Genomic DNA, 19,441 nt, shown 5'->3' with positions numbered 1-19,441 from the left:
ATTAGCAACGTTTATCTCAAAAGCGATAAAATTCCCGGCGATAGCGGCAAAATCCGTGAATATCGCTGAGAATACAACGATATTCACGCATTATCGCTAACAGGGTCTTAGCCATTATATCCACCTCCCATTGGCTATAATGGCTAAGAACTGGTCTGAGAAGGCGTTAGTTTTTGGAGATATTCACGCTTAGCGCGAATATTTCCATCGCTACGCCTGTGTTGGTAATAGGCGATAGCGATGTTAGCGACTGCTTTCAGTCGCTAACAGGTTGGGTACGCCCACTTTGCATGTCATTAGCGATAAATATCGCTTACATGCAAAGCGGGCCCCAAACCGCTCGCTATCGCCTACAAGCTGTCGCTAATTGCTGTTAGCGACAGCTTGCTAATAGGGCGATAGACTTATCGCCGCTTAGCGGCCGAAAACGGCAGCTAAAGCGGAGATAATTTCCTATCGCCCCCCCTTGATAACATGCCCCCAGGTTCTAGAATTCAGACCTTCATAACCCATCCAGGGCCATTTAATTCACATCAGCTTCTACACAAAATCCTGTGTACACACTGTATAGCATTCTAGCCCCAGGGAAGTGCTGAAGGTGACTGTCACATCCTCAACATTCTCTCAGCTGCAGATGTGACATCTGCCCTCTGCGCCTTTTCAGTAATCACATATGTGGGTCTTTGGGGTCGTTTAATGGCTCTTAGTTACCGGAGACATTCAGGAACGTATCAGATCTGTAAGACTTTTTCTTCTGTCTGTCTCTCTTGTGCGCAGGAAATTAATTGAGATCAAAATCATTGACGACGAGGAGTACGAGAAAAACAAGAACTTCTTCATCGAGATCGGCGAGCCCGTGCTGCTGGAGATAGGCCAGAAGCAAGGTACGGAGGCTTGAAGGGAGAGCGAGAGGAGGGGGGAGACAGATGGAAAGAGGTGCAAGGGAGCCAATGAGAGGGAGAGAGTGTGCAGCAGAGTCAGAGAGGGGCAAGGGAGGAGCCAGAACATTGAAATGACCCCCACTTTGAACCAAAGCTCTTAAGGCACCAAGCAAGTGAAGGGTGTCATTGTTACCCTCTCCAGAAGGGCTCTCTTGTCTCTTCCATCCAAACATCTATCCTTTCATCCTTCCACCCACTCACTGTTAACCACAATTTCACCTTGACATTCTGTCATCCATTCCTTCTTTCATCTACCATTCTGTATTTCACAATTTTGTCCATCCATCCATCACTCATCCATATCCAAATCTATCTGACCATCTCCAAACCTATCAATCCAATCTAGCCATCCATCCATCCTCCCATCCTCCCATCCTTTCAGTCATCCATCCCTTCAGCCGTCCTTTGTCATCCATCCCTCCATCCTCCTTTTCAATCATCCATCGACCTACTTGCTTATCCATCCACCCACCCATTCAGACATTCACCCTCCCTTTCACTCATCCATCCATCCTTTCAGTAAGCCACACACTCTTCCACCCATTTATTCATTCATCCACTCATCCATACATCCACCCATCCATCTACCCTTTCACTCATCCATGAATGCTTTCACTCATCCACCCCTACCCCATCCATCCTTTCACTCATCCTTCCATCCAGCCATCTTCCCTTTCACTCCATCCATCCTCCCTTTCACTCACCCATTCATCCACTATTTCACTCATCCATCCACCCTTTCATTCATTCATCCATCCTTTCACTCAACCATGCACATATCCATTGATCCATCCACCCTTCCAACCACTCTTCCATGCATTTATCTGCCCACCTGCCTACCTATTCACCCATCCATCCACCCCTTCACGTATCCATCTATCCTTTCACTCAGCCATCCACCCACCCATCAATACATCAATCCCCCATCCATCTATCCTTTCACTCAGCCATCCATCCGTTCACCTATCCTTTCACTCAGCCATCCATCTGTTCACCTATCCTTCCATCCATCCACACACCCATCCATTCATTCATCCACTCATCCATACATCCACCCATCCATCTACCCTTTCACTCATCCATCTATGCATTCACTCATCCACCCGCCCCATCCATCCTTTCACTCATCCATCCATTTAGCCATCATTCCTTTTAATCCATCCCTCCTTCCTCCCTTTCACTCATCCATCCATCCTTTCACTCAACCATGCACATATCCATTGATCCATACACCCTTCCACCTACTCTTCCATGTATTTATCTGTCCTCCTGCCTTTCTATTCACCCACCAATCCACCCATGCACTCATCTATCCATCCTTTCACTCAACCATCCACCCATCCATCAATGTATCAATCACCCAATCCATCGATCCTTTCACTCAGCCATCCATCTACCCTTTCATCCATCCATCTGCCCACCTTCACATCCATCCATCCTTCCTCTCGCTCACCTATCCATCCTTTCACCCATCCATCCATCCACTCACCCATCCATCCATTCACCCTTGCACTCACCCTTTCAACCATCCATCCACCCACCCATCCATCCTTTCACTCAGACATCTATCGACCCTTTCTTCCATCCATTCTTTCACTCATCCATCCTTACATCCATCCTTTCACTCATTCATCTGGCCATCTCTCCATCCACCCTTTCATTCACCGATCGATCCTTTCACTCACACATCCATCCATCCATCCTTTCATCCTATCATTCACTTATCCACCAACCCTTTCATGTAAATTATGAGTCCTTTTCTGCCAAGCTGGAGACAGAAAGGGCGAGACAGAGATGGCTAGAAAGAAGGAGAAGATAAGAAACCAGGGTCCAGATGTACAAAGCATTTTTCTAGTCAAAACAAATCGGGAGTTTGCAACCAGAAAATTGGTTTTTCAGATGTACAAAATGCAAAAAGCGATTTGGTAACTTGTTACTAAATCGCAATTTGCATTTGCAATTCGGTATTTGGAAGGGCCGTGCTTTGGGTGTCCCTTCCAAAATACGAATTGGTATGGTATGTATTACTATTTTGTTAGCAAATTCCGGTTGCCAAGCAGTAATACTTTACGACCATTCTCAAAGTGGTGGTAACCCATTCGCAAATGGGAAGGGGTCCTCTTGGGACCCTTCGATAATGTAAAAAAAATATTTTTAAGAGCCGGCAGTGACATTAAAAAAAAAAAGGTTGCTTTATTGAAAATCAATCACAAACATGGTGGTAGGCTGACCTCAGCATACCACCATCCCTGTGATGGCTGCGATTCCTAATGGTTTGCAATATCTTATCTCAGTAATATTCATGAGGTAGTTCGAATTGTGACCTATTGCAATTCGGAGATATTCACAATTAGGAAATCAGTATTCCTAATATCGGTACATCTGGTCCCATGTACCCGTGAGAGAGACATGGAGAGAGCAGAAAAGAGAAGGGGTGTAGAGGAAGGCAAGGAGATAGGGAAGGACACAAAGATCACAAAGAAGAGGCAGAGAAAAAGCAGAAAGGAGAAAGACCTTAACAAATGGAAATATGTCAAAGTAGAAGAAGGGAGATAGGGGGAAATAGCAAGAAGAGAGGGGGAGAGGCTGTGGTGACGAGGGAAAGAGCGTTTGGTGAGAACAGTTATTAAGATAAAGACTAATGGAAGAACTTTAGGAAGCTGATGAGCAAGGCAATAAAGAGATGAAATGAGAAAGCTAGAGAAAGGGTAAGAAGCAAAGCTGGTCTTTGGTAAGATAGCACCCTAAGCAGAACGAAATGTGGCGCCCTCGCCACTGTTGTTTTTTAAGATGAAATAGAAGGAAAGAGCAAATTAAAGCAGACTGTAGGATAGAGAAAGTAGAAGTTACTGTAGAATTTAACTAAAAAGAAGGGAGAAGAAGACAGGATATGAAGGGACAGGAAAAATGGATGCACAGGGGCGTAGCTACCATTGGTGCAGCCGGTGTAATGCACCGGGGCACAGAGGGGGAGGGGGCCCAATCTGCCCTGCACCAACTAATGTTATTTCAGAGGCTGCCTGTTCTGATTAATTTATTTTTATACACACATATCATGCCAGGGGCTTTATCAGTATTAACGTTTCAGGGGAGGAGTAAAGAGGGTGTAGAGGATAAGGGAAAAATAAAAGAGAGAGAGGAAAGAGTTCAAAGCAAAGTAGAGGATGAAAGAATGGGGAGGGGGGCGGGAAAATGTGACAGAATGGGAGAAGGAAATAAAGTTGAGAAAGATAGAGGAGATAAGGTCATGGACAAGCAAAGTGGGCAAGGGAAAAGGAAAGGAACCAGAAATAAGGAGCGAAGGGAGGGAGGAGATGAGGATAAGTGAGAGACAGAAGCAGGGGAAGAGAAAGACTGAGGTAGGGGACAGAGGGGAGAGCATTAAATGGATGAGGAAGATGCGAGAAGAGCAGTTGAAAGACGGAGGCAAAAAGCAAAAGCTGGCAAATGAGGAACTTGGAGACACGTAAATTACATTAGTGTAGCAGGTGCAGTGACACCGGCTTCCAGGGGTGTACTAGGCATGCTGCACCTCATTTACAGCAGTATTTGAATACCGGCTAGGGGCCTAGTTTCATTGCTTGCACTAGGGCCCATGACCCCCAGGCTAATTTACAAACCAATCTCAATTTTAGGAAGTCCTTAAAAATATGGGGCCATATTACCAAGGTGAAGTATCGCCGCTTTCTCGGCGAATTGTGCCGAGAAAGCGGCGATACTTCCAGCACCCTATTAACAAGGGCATGCTAACGCCTGCCTCAAGCCCACTTTGCATGTCAGCGAGAAACATAACTGATGACATGCAAAGTGGGCGTTCCCACGTCCAACCACATGTAAAATGTGGTTGGAGGTGGTAACACCCTATTACAAAGGCAGGCGTTGGGAGAAGGAGACCTGCGATAAACTCGTTTATCGCAGGTCCCCCAACGCCTGCTCTGATCAGGCGTTAGTGAGATGAGGGACTGAATAGCCCCTATGCCGAATGCACAGCTTCGTGCCGCGTTTTAGCGTGCACATTTATTCAAAGTTTTTTATCCAAAAATCTTCATATTTTCCAACGTTAAACCTTCTTCAAACTCATATTTCTCAAATGTAAAATCACTCATTTATCCCAAAAATCCACAAACGGGTCAAGTGCTGATTTTCAAGTTTCTTGCATTCAAACAGTGCCGATCCGGGCCTTCTAGAAAGAATGCGAAAGATGCAAGAAGTCCATCACAAGCAGTTTTATTCATTTTCCAGATAAAACAACCCAATGCATTTCGGGCCTCTACATGCCCTTCTTCGGGGGTCTCTATAAATCAATAATAATAAAAACAGATCATTAACACTTCTAATCCTAAAAAACAGAGTTTCAATAAACATGCAATACAGTAAACATTTCGTTATTTCTATGACTTATCCTCTGTACAATATTCTCCCACTTTATTTCGCACTGTTTTCACTAAGTCACCCAACATAGAATCCTTTGTGCTCAGGAAATGTACCCACGTTAACAGCCATCTTAGTGCTCCTACCCGTGACTCTTTCTACCTCGCCGCTATGTTCGCTCCTTCTCCCACTAACCTACTGTAATCTAGGTGCCAACATCATTATTCTGCATCGTGTGCATGAAACTCTGTTTTTTAGGATTAGAAGTGTCTTTCTAGAAGGCCCGGATCGGCACTGTTTGAATGCAAGAAACTTGAAAATCAGCACTTGACCCGTTTGTGGATTTTTGGGATAAATGAGTGATTTTACATTTGAGAAATATGAGTTTGAAGAAGGTTTAACGTTGGAAAATATGAAGATTTTTGGATAAAAAACTTTGAATAAATGTGCACGCTAAAACGCGGCACGAAGCTGTGCATTCGGCATAGGGGCTATTCAGTCCCTCATCTCACTAGTATCTTAACCAGTGGCAGTAGGGCATGCCTCACAAACTGATCTGCACGCAACTGTTACAAAGTTTGATTAAATGATAGATAAATATCGAAGTGGTTTAAATGAAATAGGTGTGCATCCCTTTACTTACAAATACTGATCAGGCGTTAGGCATTAATAACATGGGGGTGTGGATCATAAAGCTGAATCCACCCCCCCCATATTATCAAGGCACACATTAGCACGTGACAACAACGCTTGTTTTCACGCGCCAATGTTCCCTATCGCCAGCTATCGCCGGATTAAATATCGCCTATGTGTTGCGCGTTGATAATGACGTGCTAACACAGCGATAAAATCCGGTGATAGCCGGCGATAGGGAAATGTGTGATGTGCGTTTTTTAACGCACATCTTGGTAATATGGCCCATGGATCTTTGGTATTCCAGAGAATACAGCTTGGTGGTTTCGCTGATCTTCAATCATCTGAGACTATGCCAGTTTCTCTTTCTCCTGGAAAGTGCCCTTTCCCTCTGCATCAGCGCCAAGATACTCCTTGGAGTGAACGTTGCGCTATATAAAAGCTATTTCATAGGCCGCTGTAGATGAGGTATGAAGTAAGGGAGATTGGGTGAGGAGAGACAAGAAACGAAGGACGGATGTAGGCCTTTGGAGAAGCATGGAGAGTCCTATGAGGCAGAGAACGAGGGACTTTAACAAGCTATGTCTGAACTTAAAATAAAATGTGCAACTACAAGCAAGCCACCCTAAACCTCGGCCAGGTACTCACTCTCTTCTCCGCTCCCATGCCGCAGGTGACTCTAACGAAAACAAGCCAGCTCCGGGGTGCGAGGAGGACATCGCCCGCATGGGGTGCCCAAGTCTCGGGGAGCACACCAGGCTAGAGGTGGTGATCGAGGAGTCCTATGAGTTCAAGGTAAGTGCCACCCTCTGGCGAAATAGACTTCTTAAACACCACAGGGCAGGGGAGTAACGGAGTCCCTGCGGTGAGGGCACCTCCCAAACTTCAGGGGGCTCACCTTCCAGCCCGAGACCTATACATATCTGTGAGATCTGGAAGTGTCAGGAGCCCCTTACCACATTCTGCAGGGAGGTCCTGTGCTTTTGGGTCATGAGAGCAAACTGTGGTTACAGGACAAACAGTGCCAAATGGTCCACATGCTAACTTTTGAGAGTAAAGCAGCAGCACAAGTCAGGCAGCCAAGGGGTAACATTTATCGATAAAGGGGTGGATCCTCACCGATATTCTATATAAGAGATCTAAAAATAGTTAAAAGATTTCTCCCCAAACTGCTGACTTTATACAGCCTCCTTGCTGCTTGGTTGAACTGTCAGATCATCCCTTTAGTGACCATTCCCGCAGACAGGGTTGTCCGTGAGCCTCGGCTAATGGTGGCCATGGCTAGCCGCTTCTGCCAGTCACCCCTGGCACTGCCCTTGCCATCCCTGGTCTCAAGGTCAGTCCTGATTACATCCAGTGGTTTATACTCGTTGCCCCACCCATAGCCAGTAAGCAACACACAGCAGATTGTCAGGGGAACCAATGGTAGAACAAGGAAGGGGCAATACAGTAATGTCATTGTGGCTTAAAGAGTCTTTTATGTCAATCCTCTACTGGCATTTTGGTAAACCCGCCTCCGCGAGCCTGTCATTTGCACTTGCATCTGCATTTTGCCTCACTGCATGACTTCTCAAGACACCCACCCCTTTTACCGCTCTCCCATGAGTGAGACTTACCATCAGCATTTAGCCAAGATGGTATCTCCCAAAAGCAATAGAGACACCCCTTCACTTACTAGCTGTATATTTCAAAGGACCATAATGAAGGATTTTCACATCTATATATAAGGTAGATGGGGATGGTTTCCAAACATATCTTGAGTTAAAAATGGCAGGCAGAGATAAGAATAATCCCTTGTCTGTCAAACAAAGGTGGGCAATAGGCATTTCATTAAGGTCTCAGTTATCCTCCACAACCATGGACATGCATTCTCCACACTCTTACATATTCCAAAATGGCGGACTGCAATATGTTGGGCCACCTCACACACCCTTGTACACCTGAGTAGGATTTACAAATGTCTCCCCTTGCTTACTTTCATGAAGTCTTGATCGTTCAACTCGTCACACGCCTCACGCTCTTCAGTGGAGCTTCGGCAGTACATACACAAGGCAGGCTTCCGTAGTCTTGGTTTTCCAAGGCATGCTTTAGTTGTTCATGTCCATGTTTCTGCTTCTCCCACCAGAGTACCGTGGACAAGCTGATCAAGAAGACCAACCTGGCGCTTGTGGTGGGCAGCAGTAGCTGGAGGGAGCAGTTTGTCAGCGCGGTGACCGTCAGTGCCGGTAAGTCACGCGGCAGGAGAGTAGGAAGGGATTGAGGAAAGTGGGAAGATGGAGCTGAAACTTTTGTGTTGGCTGGACAGTCTCATTCACCCTTGAGAGATCTCCAGGGCTCCTTCAGGCATTCATCGGAGGCGTGCTAGGACCTAGGGTGGAGACATGTTAAGGCACACACTTGGAACTTAGAGGCATATTATCAAGGACCGGTGTTAAAATTATCGACGTTTTATCGGCAGGAAACTGCCGATAAAACGGCGATAATGGGCTTGATAATACGCCCTAGTTAATTCCCATAGAAGCCCATGTTAACATCAGAACATGGGCTTCTATGGGAATTAACAAGGGAGTATTATCAAGCCCATTATCGCCGTTTTATCGTCAGTTTCCTGCCGATAAAACGTCGATAATTTTTACACCTGCCCTTGATAATATGCCCCTTAGTGACATTCAGTTTCGAATGCAGACTTCCATTGTGCTCTGGAGACTTCTAATAGTTTGAAATTCCACTGCTGTTTCTTGTGTCTAGAGGTCTCACCCGAGTACTTTGGTGGCAATCGCAACCCTACAACTGTTCCATTAATCAGAAACTTTTATAGAGGAGAATCTGAGGAGGACCCCACTAAGAGGGAGTCAGCCAGAAGTTACTGAGTAATGTGAGGTTACCACCCCCTCTAGTAGCCCGACAGGCCTATCTTCAGACATATCCGGCCTCAATTTCTGCACCATCCATCGAAGTCCCTTTTGCCCTTGCAGTCCGCCAACCGTTCGCTGCTCCTTAACATCCATTATAAAACAAAACGAGCAAGTCCATGCAAAGCAGTACTAAAAAAAGAATACCCTTTTCAAAATTCATCAAAACCACCAGCGGGTCATCATTAGCAGGACTGCATTTGCTAATCCCATAAATACTGGATGATCACTTAAATCGCTCAAGCACGGCGGATCGATAATGCTCAGTCCCGCCAACAAAATCATTTTTGCCCATAAATAAATTACGGGCTCCTGTGGGCTGGCCGCTGAAGCACGCATTTAGATGATCATCTCGAGTATGGATCAAAGACTCCGACTTGGAGAACAGCGCTATGAGCGCGTGCCTCCTAATTCACAAATCAACCGTGAATTCTCATTGGCTTCGGGGTCATGGTCCAGTGAGCCTGTTTTCAGGACCCTCAGGCTGAATGCATTGACAGGGCCACTTGACTAGCACTGATTTGTCCCCAACGTTGTCATTAGCGAATAATTAGATTTACGCTGATGTGTATACTCGCTGTTGCTTTTTATAGCCATACAAAACACTGAGAGATCAGATCCTCGACGCCTGAGGAGATATCTGATGCGTATTAACAGAACTCTTCTTAATTATTGTGACGTTGGCCCTCCTCTAATTCCTATAGCTCTTTGCATCTTCCTCTTGCTTGTAAAATCGCATTTTACCTCCCATAAGATATGGCATGGCTACTGTGAATGTGTTCACAAAGTCAGAAGAACTGGTGCAGGCTGAGTTGAGCATCTGATATGCAAAATTACTATCACAATATAGCATTAATTTTGCTCAACAGTATCTGAGCAGTTGAGAGCGTCAAGACCAGGCATTGAGTGGTGTTTTGTACATTTTTCGTGACATAACACAAATTGATTATTTGGTAGGAATGATCATTATTCATTGTTGTCTGTACAAAGTATCATAGATTTAATGGTGGCAGACACGCCAAATGGTTTATGCTCTGCTTTAGTTGGTGGCAGCCATCTTGAATATTATTAGTATCCCCCAATCTGAACAGGAGAAGCCATCTTGAATGTAATCAGGCGCCTCTGCTGGGATGGTAGCAGCTATTTTGTATGTTTTAGACGATCTACTTGGGATGTGGTTGCCATACTGAATGGCATTAGGTGCTTTTTAAGAAGGTGGAAAACACACTATACGTTAATAGCAGTATCCATTGCGTTTGTACAGTCATTCATCTTTTTAGGAGCCCCACTTTGGACGTTGTGAACCATCTTGAATGTTATAGACCAAGGGCCACATGCCTCATTGAAAATACCGGTCGCAAAGGGCAGATTCTGCGACTCTGCCCCTTTGTGACCAGTATTTTTGCATTTGGGTGCATCATCCCAAAAGCAAAAATCGCAATTTAAGTAATCGCTTAATTTGCAATTATTTAAATTGCAATTGCATTTAGGGAATCACAAATTGCGATTCCCTAAATGCAATGCATTAACAAAATATATATTGCGATTTCGCAATTAAGAAACGCAAATTACCATCAATTCCAAGTTGATGGTAATTTGCAAGAGCTTTGAAAAATGCACAAAAGTGCATTTTTCAAAGTTCCATGTTGCCCACATATACATGCTCTTGGAGCATGTGTGTGTGCAACATATGATAACAATGCAATTTCAAGGGTGCATCAGGGTGTCCTTTTTGTCCCCTTGCACCCTTGAAATTTAATGCGCAATTTGCGAGTACCTATTTGGTACTCGCAAATTGTGCATGCAATTCCCATTCACTCCTATGGGCCTCTAGGCCCATACGAATGAATGGGAAGCCATTCCTTATTTGCGATTCACAATTTGCGAGTCACAGTTAAGGAATGTGTTGGAATCACAATTTGCGATTCCCACCTGCATAATCATTTGTGATTTCTAAATTGCGATTTCTTAAAAATCTAAATTTAGGAATCTCAAATGCAAACTTTGATGCATGTGTCCCAAAGCTACTGGAATTATGCAGCAATGGAGGACCAAATTATGAGAAAAGAACGTGAGATTATGCAGCACATTTGATGGAAGAGCTACCTTGCTTTCAAGAGTTTTTTTTAACACATGTTGATAGAAAATGGATCCCAGCAATGGACACAGTACAGAGCTTCTTAAGGAATGGCACTTTGTGGGCAAAGGATACATTAGTACCTGTTTTATACTTGAAAAGAGCAACCAACTGCTTTAATGGTGGCTAGTTATCTTTTGCAACGTGTCAACCCCTGCGTTGCACCTGCAATGCCATTTTTCATAGTACCTTTTGAACCACTGGGGCAAGAAATTAAGTTTATTGTTGAATTATATTTATATGTAGGAGATGGATGAAGGTTTATAAAATGAGGTAACTCCATAATGATGCAGAAAACGCCACAGCAATAGAATAACATAATTTCAGTGGCTGTGATAAGAAGTTCTAATTTGCAATGGATCATCCATCCTAAATATTTTCAGACACCTCAGTTGTGATGGAGGTGGTATCCTGATTACTATAACAAATACCATTTGAGCTAACAGACTGTTTCTGTATTGTGGTGTAGTGTTATTTAAAGAGGTGTGTCTTCAACTCTTTCCTAAATTGAAGCAGGGTTCAGGGGATGCCTTTGAATGTGATGATGTTGTTTTAAATCATTGGGGCATTGTTGGCAAAGGCCTGTACTATATCTTTTTTAACACATCTTTGTCTCCAGTCTGATGGAGGGCTGGATGTGGGTGTGCCGAGAGCCATCAGAGATGGTGACCTTGTCCAGAAGATAAGCTGGGATGCTTGGCGTGATAGCTTTGAAAATGATGCAGCTGGTTTTGAAGATGGTGCGGGCTGGCAAGTGGCGTCAATAGAGTTCCATCAGGATGGGTGTGATGTGATCATATTTCTTTCACCCCTGGATGAGATGTGCTACACTGTGTAGGATTCCCTTAACCGCATGCGTGCGGGCGGAATTCCGCTCGCACGCTAAGATTTTTTAAATCGCATGTTACGTGACGAGCTGGGCTCGTCATGAGCGTGCGAGGAGGCTACCTCATGACGAGCCCAGCTCGTCATCAGCGTCGAAGGGGTTAAGGAGCTTCAGTGTGGAGTCTTGTAGGCTACGGAGCAGGGTATTACCACCATCCAGACTGCTCAAGCCCTTGTGCTTTTGCATCCGGATGGTGGTGCGGAAGAGGCTTTCTTGAAGAAATAGTGTTTAGGAAGGCATTGTCTATGATGTGAACGGTAGCTGTCTCTGTGCTGCAAAATAATAAGCTAGATTGGTAGTCATAGAGGAGATGGTTAGTGCTGATGTGATCTTGGAGTTGAGCATAGACTACTTTTTAAAGTTATCTTGTCTATGTAGGGTAGATGAGTGATGCACACCGGTACATCACTCATCTACAGTAGATAGTTGGTGAGGTTTCCAGAGCCTAGAGTAGGTTTCTTTAGGAGTGGAAGGATCTGACCTGTCTTGAGAGCTTCTGGGAAGATGCCCAAAGTGAGGGAGCCATTGACAATGGTGAGTAGAAGTCAGAGGCCTTTCCCAGAGAGAGCTTTGAAGGACAGCAGGTAACATCATCTTCAAGGGAAGTGGGTTTGAGGGCGTTAAGTATGTCAGTGAAAGACAGGTCTTTGAAGGATGACCGCAGTGGGATTCTACAAGAAGGACTGGGTGTAAGAGGAGAAGCAAGTTTGGTAGTGTTTATGTCCTGTTCACACGCTCTTATTTTTTGCTATATGTCCATCATATGTGACAGTTGTAATGCAATGATAAGCATTGACACACTTAAAAGCCCTTTGTATTAAACAATTATAGGAGCACAGAGGGATCCTGGAGCGGGTCGCCCTCCACTCAAATTCAGCAAAACAATACAGACCCACTCCATCGGCGTACAACCAAATCAGTGACTAAAGAGGGGTGTTCCAAACGTCCTGCTCCCTACATTCCCAGAGTGCAGCCCTGAAGAAACTGCTTTAATATAACATAGCAGTGAAACATGTCGGCACTGGCAGTAGGTTGTGGTAGACATGATTAACTACCAGCCTTTTTATACAAGCACACCATCTCCGCCCTATGAATAAAGTTGGGTAAGGGACGGATTATTGGGTGTGTGTTTTTATGCACTTTGTTACTTTATTTTCACTTGGTTTATATGTGTTGGTCACTAGCAGATATTTCTGCGCCTTCACTAGTTTGTCACTATATATGTTGTTTGTTTTGGACACTTCTTTCCTTTCATCTTATTTTTCTTTAAGACGCTTGTGACAACCGATGATGAGACAGGGGCCTGTCTGGAAATTTGATACCAGTTACCCCGACGGTGGTGTTTCCGTGAGGTGTCATTTGCGTCTTTCACATTTTTTGCTCTAACAAGAGCAGGGTCCAACGTTGGGTGTGGACGCAGTGGTAATTCCCGGTATTCGGGTACACCTTAAGTGTGGGTTCTGGTGTGTTGCCCGAGAGAACAGGTTTTTATATGTTGGCGGAGAACAGTGCATAGTGTCTCTTACAATATTGGTAAGAGAGGTGTAGGGAGCAGGACGTTTGGAACACCCCTCTTTAGTCACTGATTTGGTTGTACGCCGATGGAGTGGGTCTTTATTGTTTTGCTGTTGCACACTTAAAAGCCCCTCTTTATTACTCTCTAATTTCCTTTCACCTTCTCTGTCTTTCTATCTCCACAATCTTAGGTGATGATGATGAAGATGAAAGTGGGGAGGAACGTCTCCCCTCCTGCTTTGACTATATCATGCATTTCCTCACCGTCTTCTGGAAGGTTCTCTTCGCCTTTGTACCACCCACGGAGTACTGGAGTGGCTGGGCCTGCTTTCTCGTGTCCATTTCCCTCATTGGCGTACTCACAGCAGTCACTGGTGACCTTGCCTCGCACTTCGGATGCACTGTGGGTCTCAAAGATTCGGTCACTGCAGTGGTGTTCGTAGCACTTGGAACGTCAGTACCAGGTACGTTTCAAATCAAGAGAGTAGTTGGGGTGGAAGATTGTGAGGCAGACAGGTTTCCTCAAAGCAGCAGCTCATGCAGGCAGTGATAGAACAGTCACAAAGTCCAAACACAGGCAGTCTTTTGGCTGACACACACATATACATAGTAACAGGTGGACATTATGTACAAAAGTTTAGCGCGACCCCTTGCCCAACGCAATAGATAGCATCAATTTAGTAAGCATTTCAACAGTCAGTGTGTGCAGTGCCAAATTTGCATTGAATCTCATGAGAGCCATGCTGCTGTGTACCACTTATCTCTTTCTCAAAGTCACAATGTGGACCCCTTAAGTGCCAGAGACAACTACAGTAATATGTGCTTTTGGAGAATAAAAAATATTTTAGCTTAAAGCTGATGTGTTTTTTTATTGATGAGGGCCAGGGTGCTAAATGTTTTGCAGAAAGCATAACAAAACATGGGTTAACAAAACCAAAAGGATGACAGTCAACATCAGATATATTGGATTTGCCTCTGCTTGCTTTACACTGAGGAGTAGATGCATCTTCTCTACTGCGTTAAGCAAGAGCAACAGTTTAGCACAGTGATGCGTGCACTCAGTCAGTAGTGTTCTGCACTTTAGGGGAATATCATTTATTGCACCTTGAAAACATGATGTATTTTTTTGTTTGTGACGTTCAGTTTGTAATCTAAAAAATTTCTATTATTTCATTTTGAATAGATTCTCTTCTTTCTCGGACCATTCTTACATCTTGTAATGTGTTTTTACAGTCACCAATCAAGCAGAGAAGTCAATTTGCTAAATGTATCTATATCTATAGTTCTATATATATTTACTTAAAAAACAAAGGTTACAGGGATGTTATAGTTAGGTTCAGATTGTACACACACAAACCAGACAGAAAGTCAGCAGTTATAGTTAGAGTTATCTCAAGTAACTACAATTTGTGCCTTAAGGTAACTTTAAGCCAAGCTCCCGCCATGCACAGTTTTCTCACAAATAATTTTACATTGAATATTACAGTGATATCAATGCTGTCATAGAAGATGTTATGGGTTATGTAATATGTGGGACAATTAGCAGTGCATGGCACGGGTGTGAGTTATAGTTACCTTAGGGTACGAGTTATAGTTACTTGAGATAACGCTAACTTTAGCTGCTGAATTTCTATGGTTTTTTGTGTGTATATCAGAACCTACCTATAACGTCCCTGTAACCTTTGGTTTTTTAGTACATTTCTAAGGTTTTTGGAATTCTATTTCCTAACTATAACATCCCTGTAACCTTTAGTTTTATCAGTGATTTTCTACGCTTTTGTATGCTATTTCCACTCTATAATATCCCTGTAACCTTTGTTTTTTAGTGAATTTCTAAGTTTTTTTTAATGTAAAGTAATATTTAATTAGCATACTTTACCCCAACTGCTGCTACGCAGGGCTGTACATGGGTACGTGTCCCCCCAGTCATATTGGGCCCCAGGCACCCCATCCCCCCGGTGCCCACCACTGTAATTATGGGGGATTGCCACACAACTCCCTCCCTCAGCCAATCCTGGCCCCAGGGACCCCATCTGCCGGGGCTCACCACTGTAACTATAGGGGGGGCACGCAACCCCTCTCCCCGGGCCAATTCTGGCCCCAAGGACCCTTTCTCCCAAGGCCCAGCCATATTGAATATAGGGAGGTGGGCACACAGCCCCACCGTGGGCCAATTCTGAACCTGGGATCCTATCCCAGGGGCCCAGCACCTTTTGTAAATGGGAGGGAGGCACACAATACCCCTGGCACATTTTAGCCCCTGTAACCCCATCGCCCAGGGCCCAGCCAATAACAAAATTGGAAGGGGCATGCACCCAGGGCACCCGCAATCTCCTTTTTTGGGGCTGGCCCCCCAATGCCCCAGCTGGCTCACCACCTCCAGCGGAAGCCAGCATTGCATCTGCCCGGAGGGAGCAACTAAAAATGCTGCTCCCTGAGGGCGGGATCAAAATTGAGATCAGTTTCCCTGCCTGCAGTGACAGAGCTGAAGTCCACTCCCAGCTGGCTGGAGCATTTGTAAAGCTCCTGCCAGCTGATAGTAGACTTTGTGTTTGCTCTTGATTGGCTGGAGTTTTAGAATTGCTTCCCCAAACGAGAGCAAACAGAGTTAACCCTGTCCGCGTCAGTGGAGGTGGACACCCCGGGACATAGCAGGAGCCGGCCATGGGGAATGAGGACTTCAGGGCCATTAATGGCTCCGTGAGGGGTACAGTGTAGCCCCACTTCAATTTCAAATTGCGCGCAGGCCTGGGGGATGGGGTCCACGGGGCTGAAATCGGCCTGGTGAGGGGGCAGCGTGCCCCCCTCCCTATTTATGTTAATTGCCAGGACCAGAGGATGGGGTCCCCTGGGCCGAAATTGGACCAGGGAGGGGGCCGTAAGGCACCCCTCCCCGGCTGAATATGGGCCGGATTTCCAGGGAATGGGGTGTCCGTGGCCAAAATCGACATGGGAAGGGAGGCCAAGCGCACCCCCTCCTCTGATTATACTGCTCATAATGCCCCCAGGACTTGGCCCACCCTAGCGACAGTAAAAAAAAAGAAGTGCAGGAACCCACGCTTCTTTTAAATTTTTCAATGTTACCGTGGATTTGTGGATCATCCATGAATTTGCAGTAAAATAAAAATCTAGCCGTGCAAAGGGATTATCCTGCTAGAAAACCTCCATTTACAGCAAACCCTATTCTTGGGAGGAGATTTGGGCTTGCAACTAATTCGGCGGCCATGGTCCTATCGGGGTTCTAATTCTGGTTCCCTCACTTGACATCATTGTTCGATCCTGAACAAATTGTTAGCACTGGGCACCTCATTTCCATTATCCACCAAAACTGAAGGTGCTTAGAAATGTGCTAAATGCCAGCACAAAGCATGGTGGATGTCGATCCTCGTTGGTGGCTCTTCATACATTACACGGTATAGTGAGTGGACTTAAGATCTCTGAACAAGCTGCACATTATGCACCTAATTTACAATCCCATTGCGTCACTGGTGCGTCATTTTTTTACCCACTGGCAGCGCAATGGGCATGCCCATATTCACAAGGCCACGTAAAGTCACCCTGCATGACTTTTCATGGCCTTGTAAATATGAGCCCTTTAACACATTACTCTGTGTGAAAGGGGCGTTCCATGGGTGTTGCTGTGGGTGTTCCCACGCAACACCCATGGAACCTGATACAGTCCAACATTTACAACTTTTTGGAAAGCTGGGAATGCGTCTGAACCATACGCCTCCCCAGGGGAGGAGTAGGAGTGGTGCAATGAGGAGAAACCTGTTTATTTCTCCTCATTTTTCCCTCTTAGAAAGAGGAAAATGCCATCAATGATTATTTTTGTGCAGGAAGGTGTCCCTTTAATCATCCCCACAAACAGGGCTGGACTGACCGTAGCAGGCACCGGGCATTTGCCCGGTGGACCGCCATGGTGGGGGCCGGTTTTGAGCCCCTGAGGGCATCGTTTTTGTTATCTGGGTTGGCATTATCGGCCCCCTGTATCAAAATTGGCCTAAACTGGCCCTAGCAAACAGCTTGGTTGTACCCCCCCATCCCTCCCCCCCGGCAGGCCCGACCATGCAGTTTGCCAGGGCTGGTTTCGGTTTCCAGTCCGGCCCTGCCCACAACGCAGGCACCCTCGCAACATGACGCAAGTGTGTCTTCATTGGTGCACGGCTGCTGTTTGTGCCCCAGCGCAGGGGAAAAGGACAAGGATGCGCTGTATCTTGTAGATAAGGCACATTCCCAACGTTTTTCTTTGAAGCGAGGCAGCACAGCAGAACGGCTTGCTGCACTGCAGTTTGTCAAAATATAGTTTATGAGACCCAATATGTCTAAATATGGGCAGACTCAGCGTTTCAACTATCCATTGTAGATAAAATGAATACTGCTGTAGTGGCGAATAGTAACTCCGAAAACTTGCAGATCGATACAATGCAAAACTGCAACATTGTCAATATCATATACATGCACCAAATATACAGTGGAGCGAGCACACACAGCAGCCTTGGTGTTCAAACATGAAGAAGACCTGTTTTTCTTTTTTTAATGTATTTCATTTTTTTTAACTTTTTTAAAATATATGGTTATGATTGGATGTGGGCCCTTCTCTTTTTCCATGGAATAAAATGCCTGATATGCCTTTAACGAAAATGACTTGCAAAAGCAAACACCTAGAGGAAAAGTCCATCTTAGAGAGGTGGGGGAGGGGTGCCATTGCTCCCTATGTGAATAACGACAGCGGCGGGCCTCTCTATTGTCCAGCTGGGAAGTAAGAGACAGCTATATTTGGGTGAAGTGCCCCCCCCTCCTCCCCCCATAAACCCGGGCCTCGGTGCCACTGCACCTGCTGCACCCATGAACGCGTCCAAGAGGGATCGCTGACGGAGCAGTCACAGAGCTGTCACTCAAACAGGCTGCCCCAGTGCGGCTGATCATCACACACAGGCGTACAGTCGCCACACACCCATCAAGTCACAGACCAGCCTTCGGCTGACATCTGCAGAACTTAGCTGACACAGGCAGTCTCGGAGCCGGGCACACAAGCCGTCCGGTCCTGCGGGGTGGCGGGGGCAGTGAGAACGAAGGCCTGAACGAAAGATGGAGTGTCTGCCTCAGTCAGGTTCATAACGCGAGATGTGGGCGCGGGAGGGGCTCGGCAGCTGCGCCGGGAGCAGTGGGGATGCACGGAGGCTGGGGGGGCCTGGCTCATCCTAACTGTTATAATTGCTTCCTCTAATTGTCCCCTTGGTGTCGGGGCAGCCAGCAGGTGCGAGCTGGGTTGTGAGCAGGCGCCCAGCCACTCAAGCCGCCTTCTGCTCAGCAATTCTCTCTCTCTCTGTTACTGCGCCATCTCTCTGTCTCTGAGGAGCCCGCGGCCTTTCACTACCAATTCCACCCTTACCTCGCCGCCTCTCCACAAACCTCCCTTCCTCTCTCCATCTCTCTCTCCCCCTTCCCTCCCCGCTCTCTATATGGATCTGTTGACCCCCCTCGCTTCTGTCTCATATTTCTTCCACCTTCCCTCCCTCCTTCATGCGCTTTCAGTAAATATGTCTCTTCGTCTAGCTGCTGTCTCGGCGCATCTCCCATCGCTCAGTGTGATGTTGTCTGATTCCGGAGCTGCCTGCACTAATATACCAGAGGAGCCCTCATCAGTCACAATAATTCAATACATTAGCCGCTCTATTACAGACCCTCGAGCCCGTCCTCTACTCTCATCAACTCCTCCACCGCCGCTCTTCTCTCCCCGAGACCTCGTCAGCAGCCCCCTTCACCACGTCTTACACCGCAGCCCTCCCTCCTCGTCTTTCTCATCCCTGTCTCGCGCCTCCTCGTGAGATGTCTTTCCCGCCTTCCTGTAAGCTCTTTCCGGTGGACTGGTTTCATGCTGCTGATTTGACGTTTCCACCCCTGATGGGACAAACCGTGGGGAACCCTTCAGTCGGGGTCCCCTTTGGAGAACATGCTGGAAAATGTGGTAATCAATGCATCTTAAAGCAAGTCAAGTCAATAATGTTTATTTCGGAAGGTTATCCCACAAAACAAACAAAAT

The 19,441-nt window shown here is 45.9% G+C and overlaps 1 protein-coding gene across 2 annotated transcripts in view; it reads left to right on the top strand.

Annotated features, from left to right (window-relative positions):
* LOC144782903 (sodium/calcium exchanger 1-like) overlaps nucleotides 1-19,441 on the top strand; it is a 369,404-nt gene that overhangs the window by 270,322 nt on the left and 79,641 nt on the right. The window contains exons 1-5 of one of the 2 annotated variants that reach the window (XM_078662151.1): nucleotides 4,327-4,353; nucleotides 6,660-6,740; nucleotides 8,071-8,170; nucleotides 9,033-9,035; nucleotides 13,587-13,859. In XM_078662151.1, the coding sequence (XP_078518277.1) occupies nucleotides 4,327-4,353; nucleotides 6,660-6,740; nucleotides 8,071-8,170; nucleotides 9,033-9,035; nucleotides 13,587-13,859 (484 nt within the window). Of the gene's footprint in view, nucleotides 1-777; nucleotides 885-4,326; nucleotides 4,354-6,618; nucleotides 6,741-8,070; nucleotides 8,171-9,032; nucleotides 9,036-13,586; nucleotides 13,860-19,441 lie in introns of those variants that run through there. The other variant, XM_078662150.1, reaches the window with a different exon arrangement.

This window comes from Lissotriton helveticus, chromosome 9 (assembly GCF_964261635.1).
Source record: "Lissotriton helveticus chromosome 9, aLisHel1.1, whole genome shotgun sequence".
In the NCBI taxonomy this organism is placed as follows: domain Eukaryota; kingdom Metazoa; phylum Chordata; class Amphibia; order Caudata; family Salamandridae; genus Lissotriton; species Lissotriton helveticus.
Note: the sequence above shows the minus strand (reverse complement) of the source record. Positions and strands in the feature narration are given on the sequence as shown.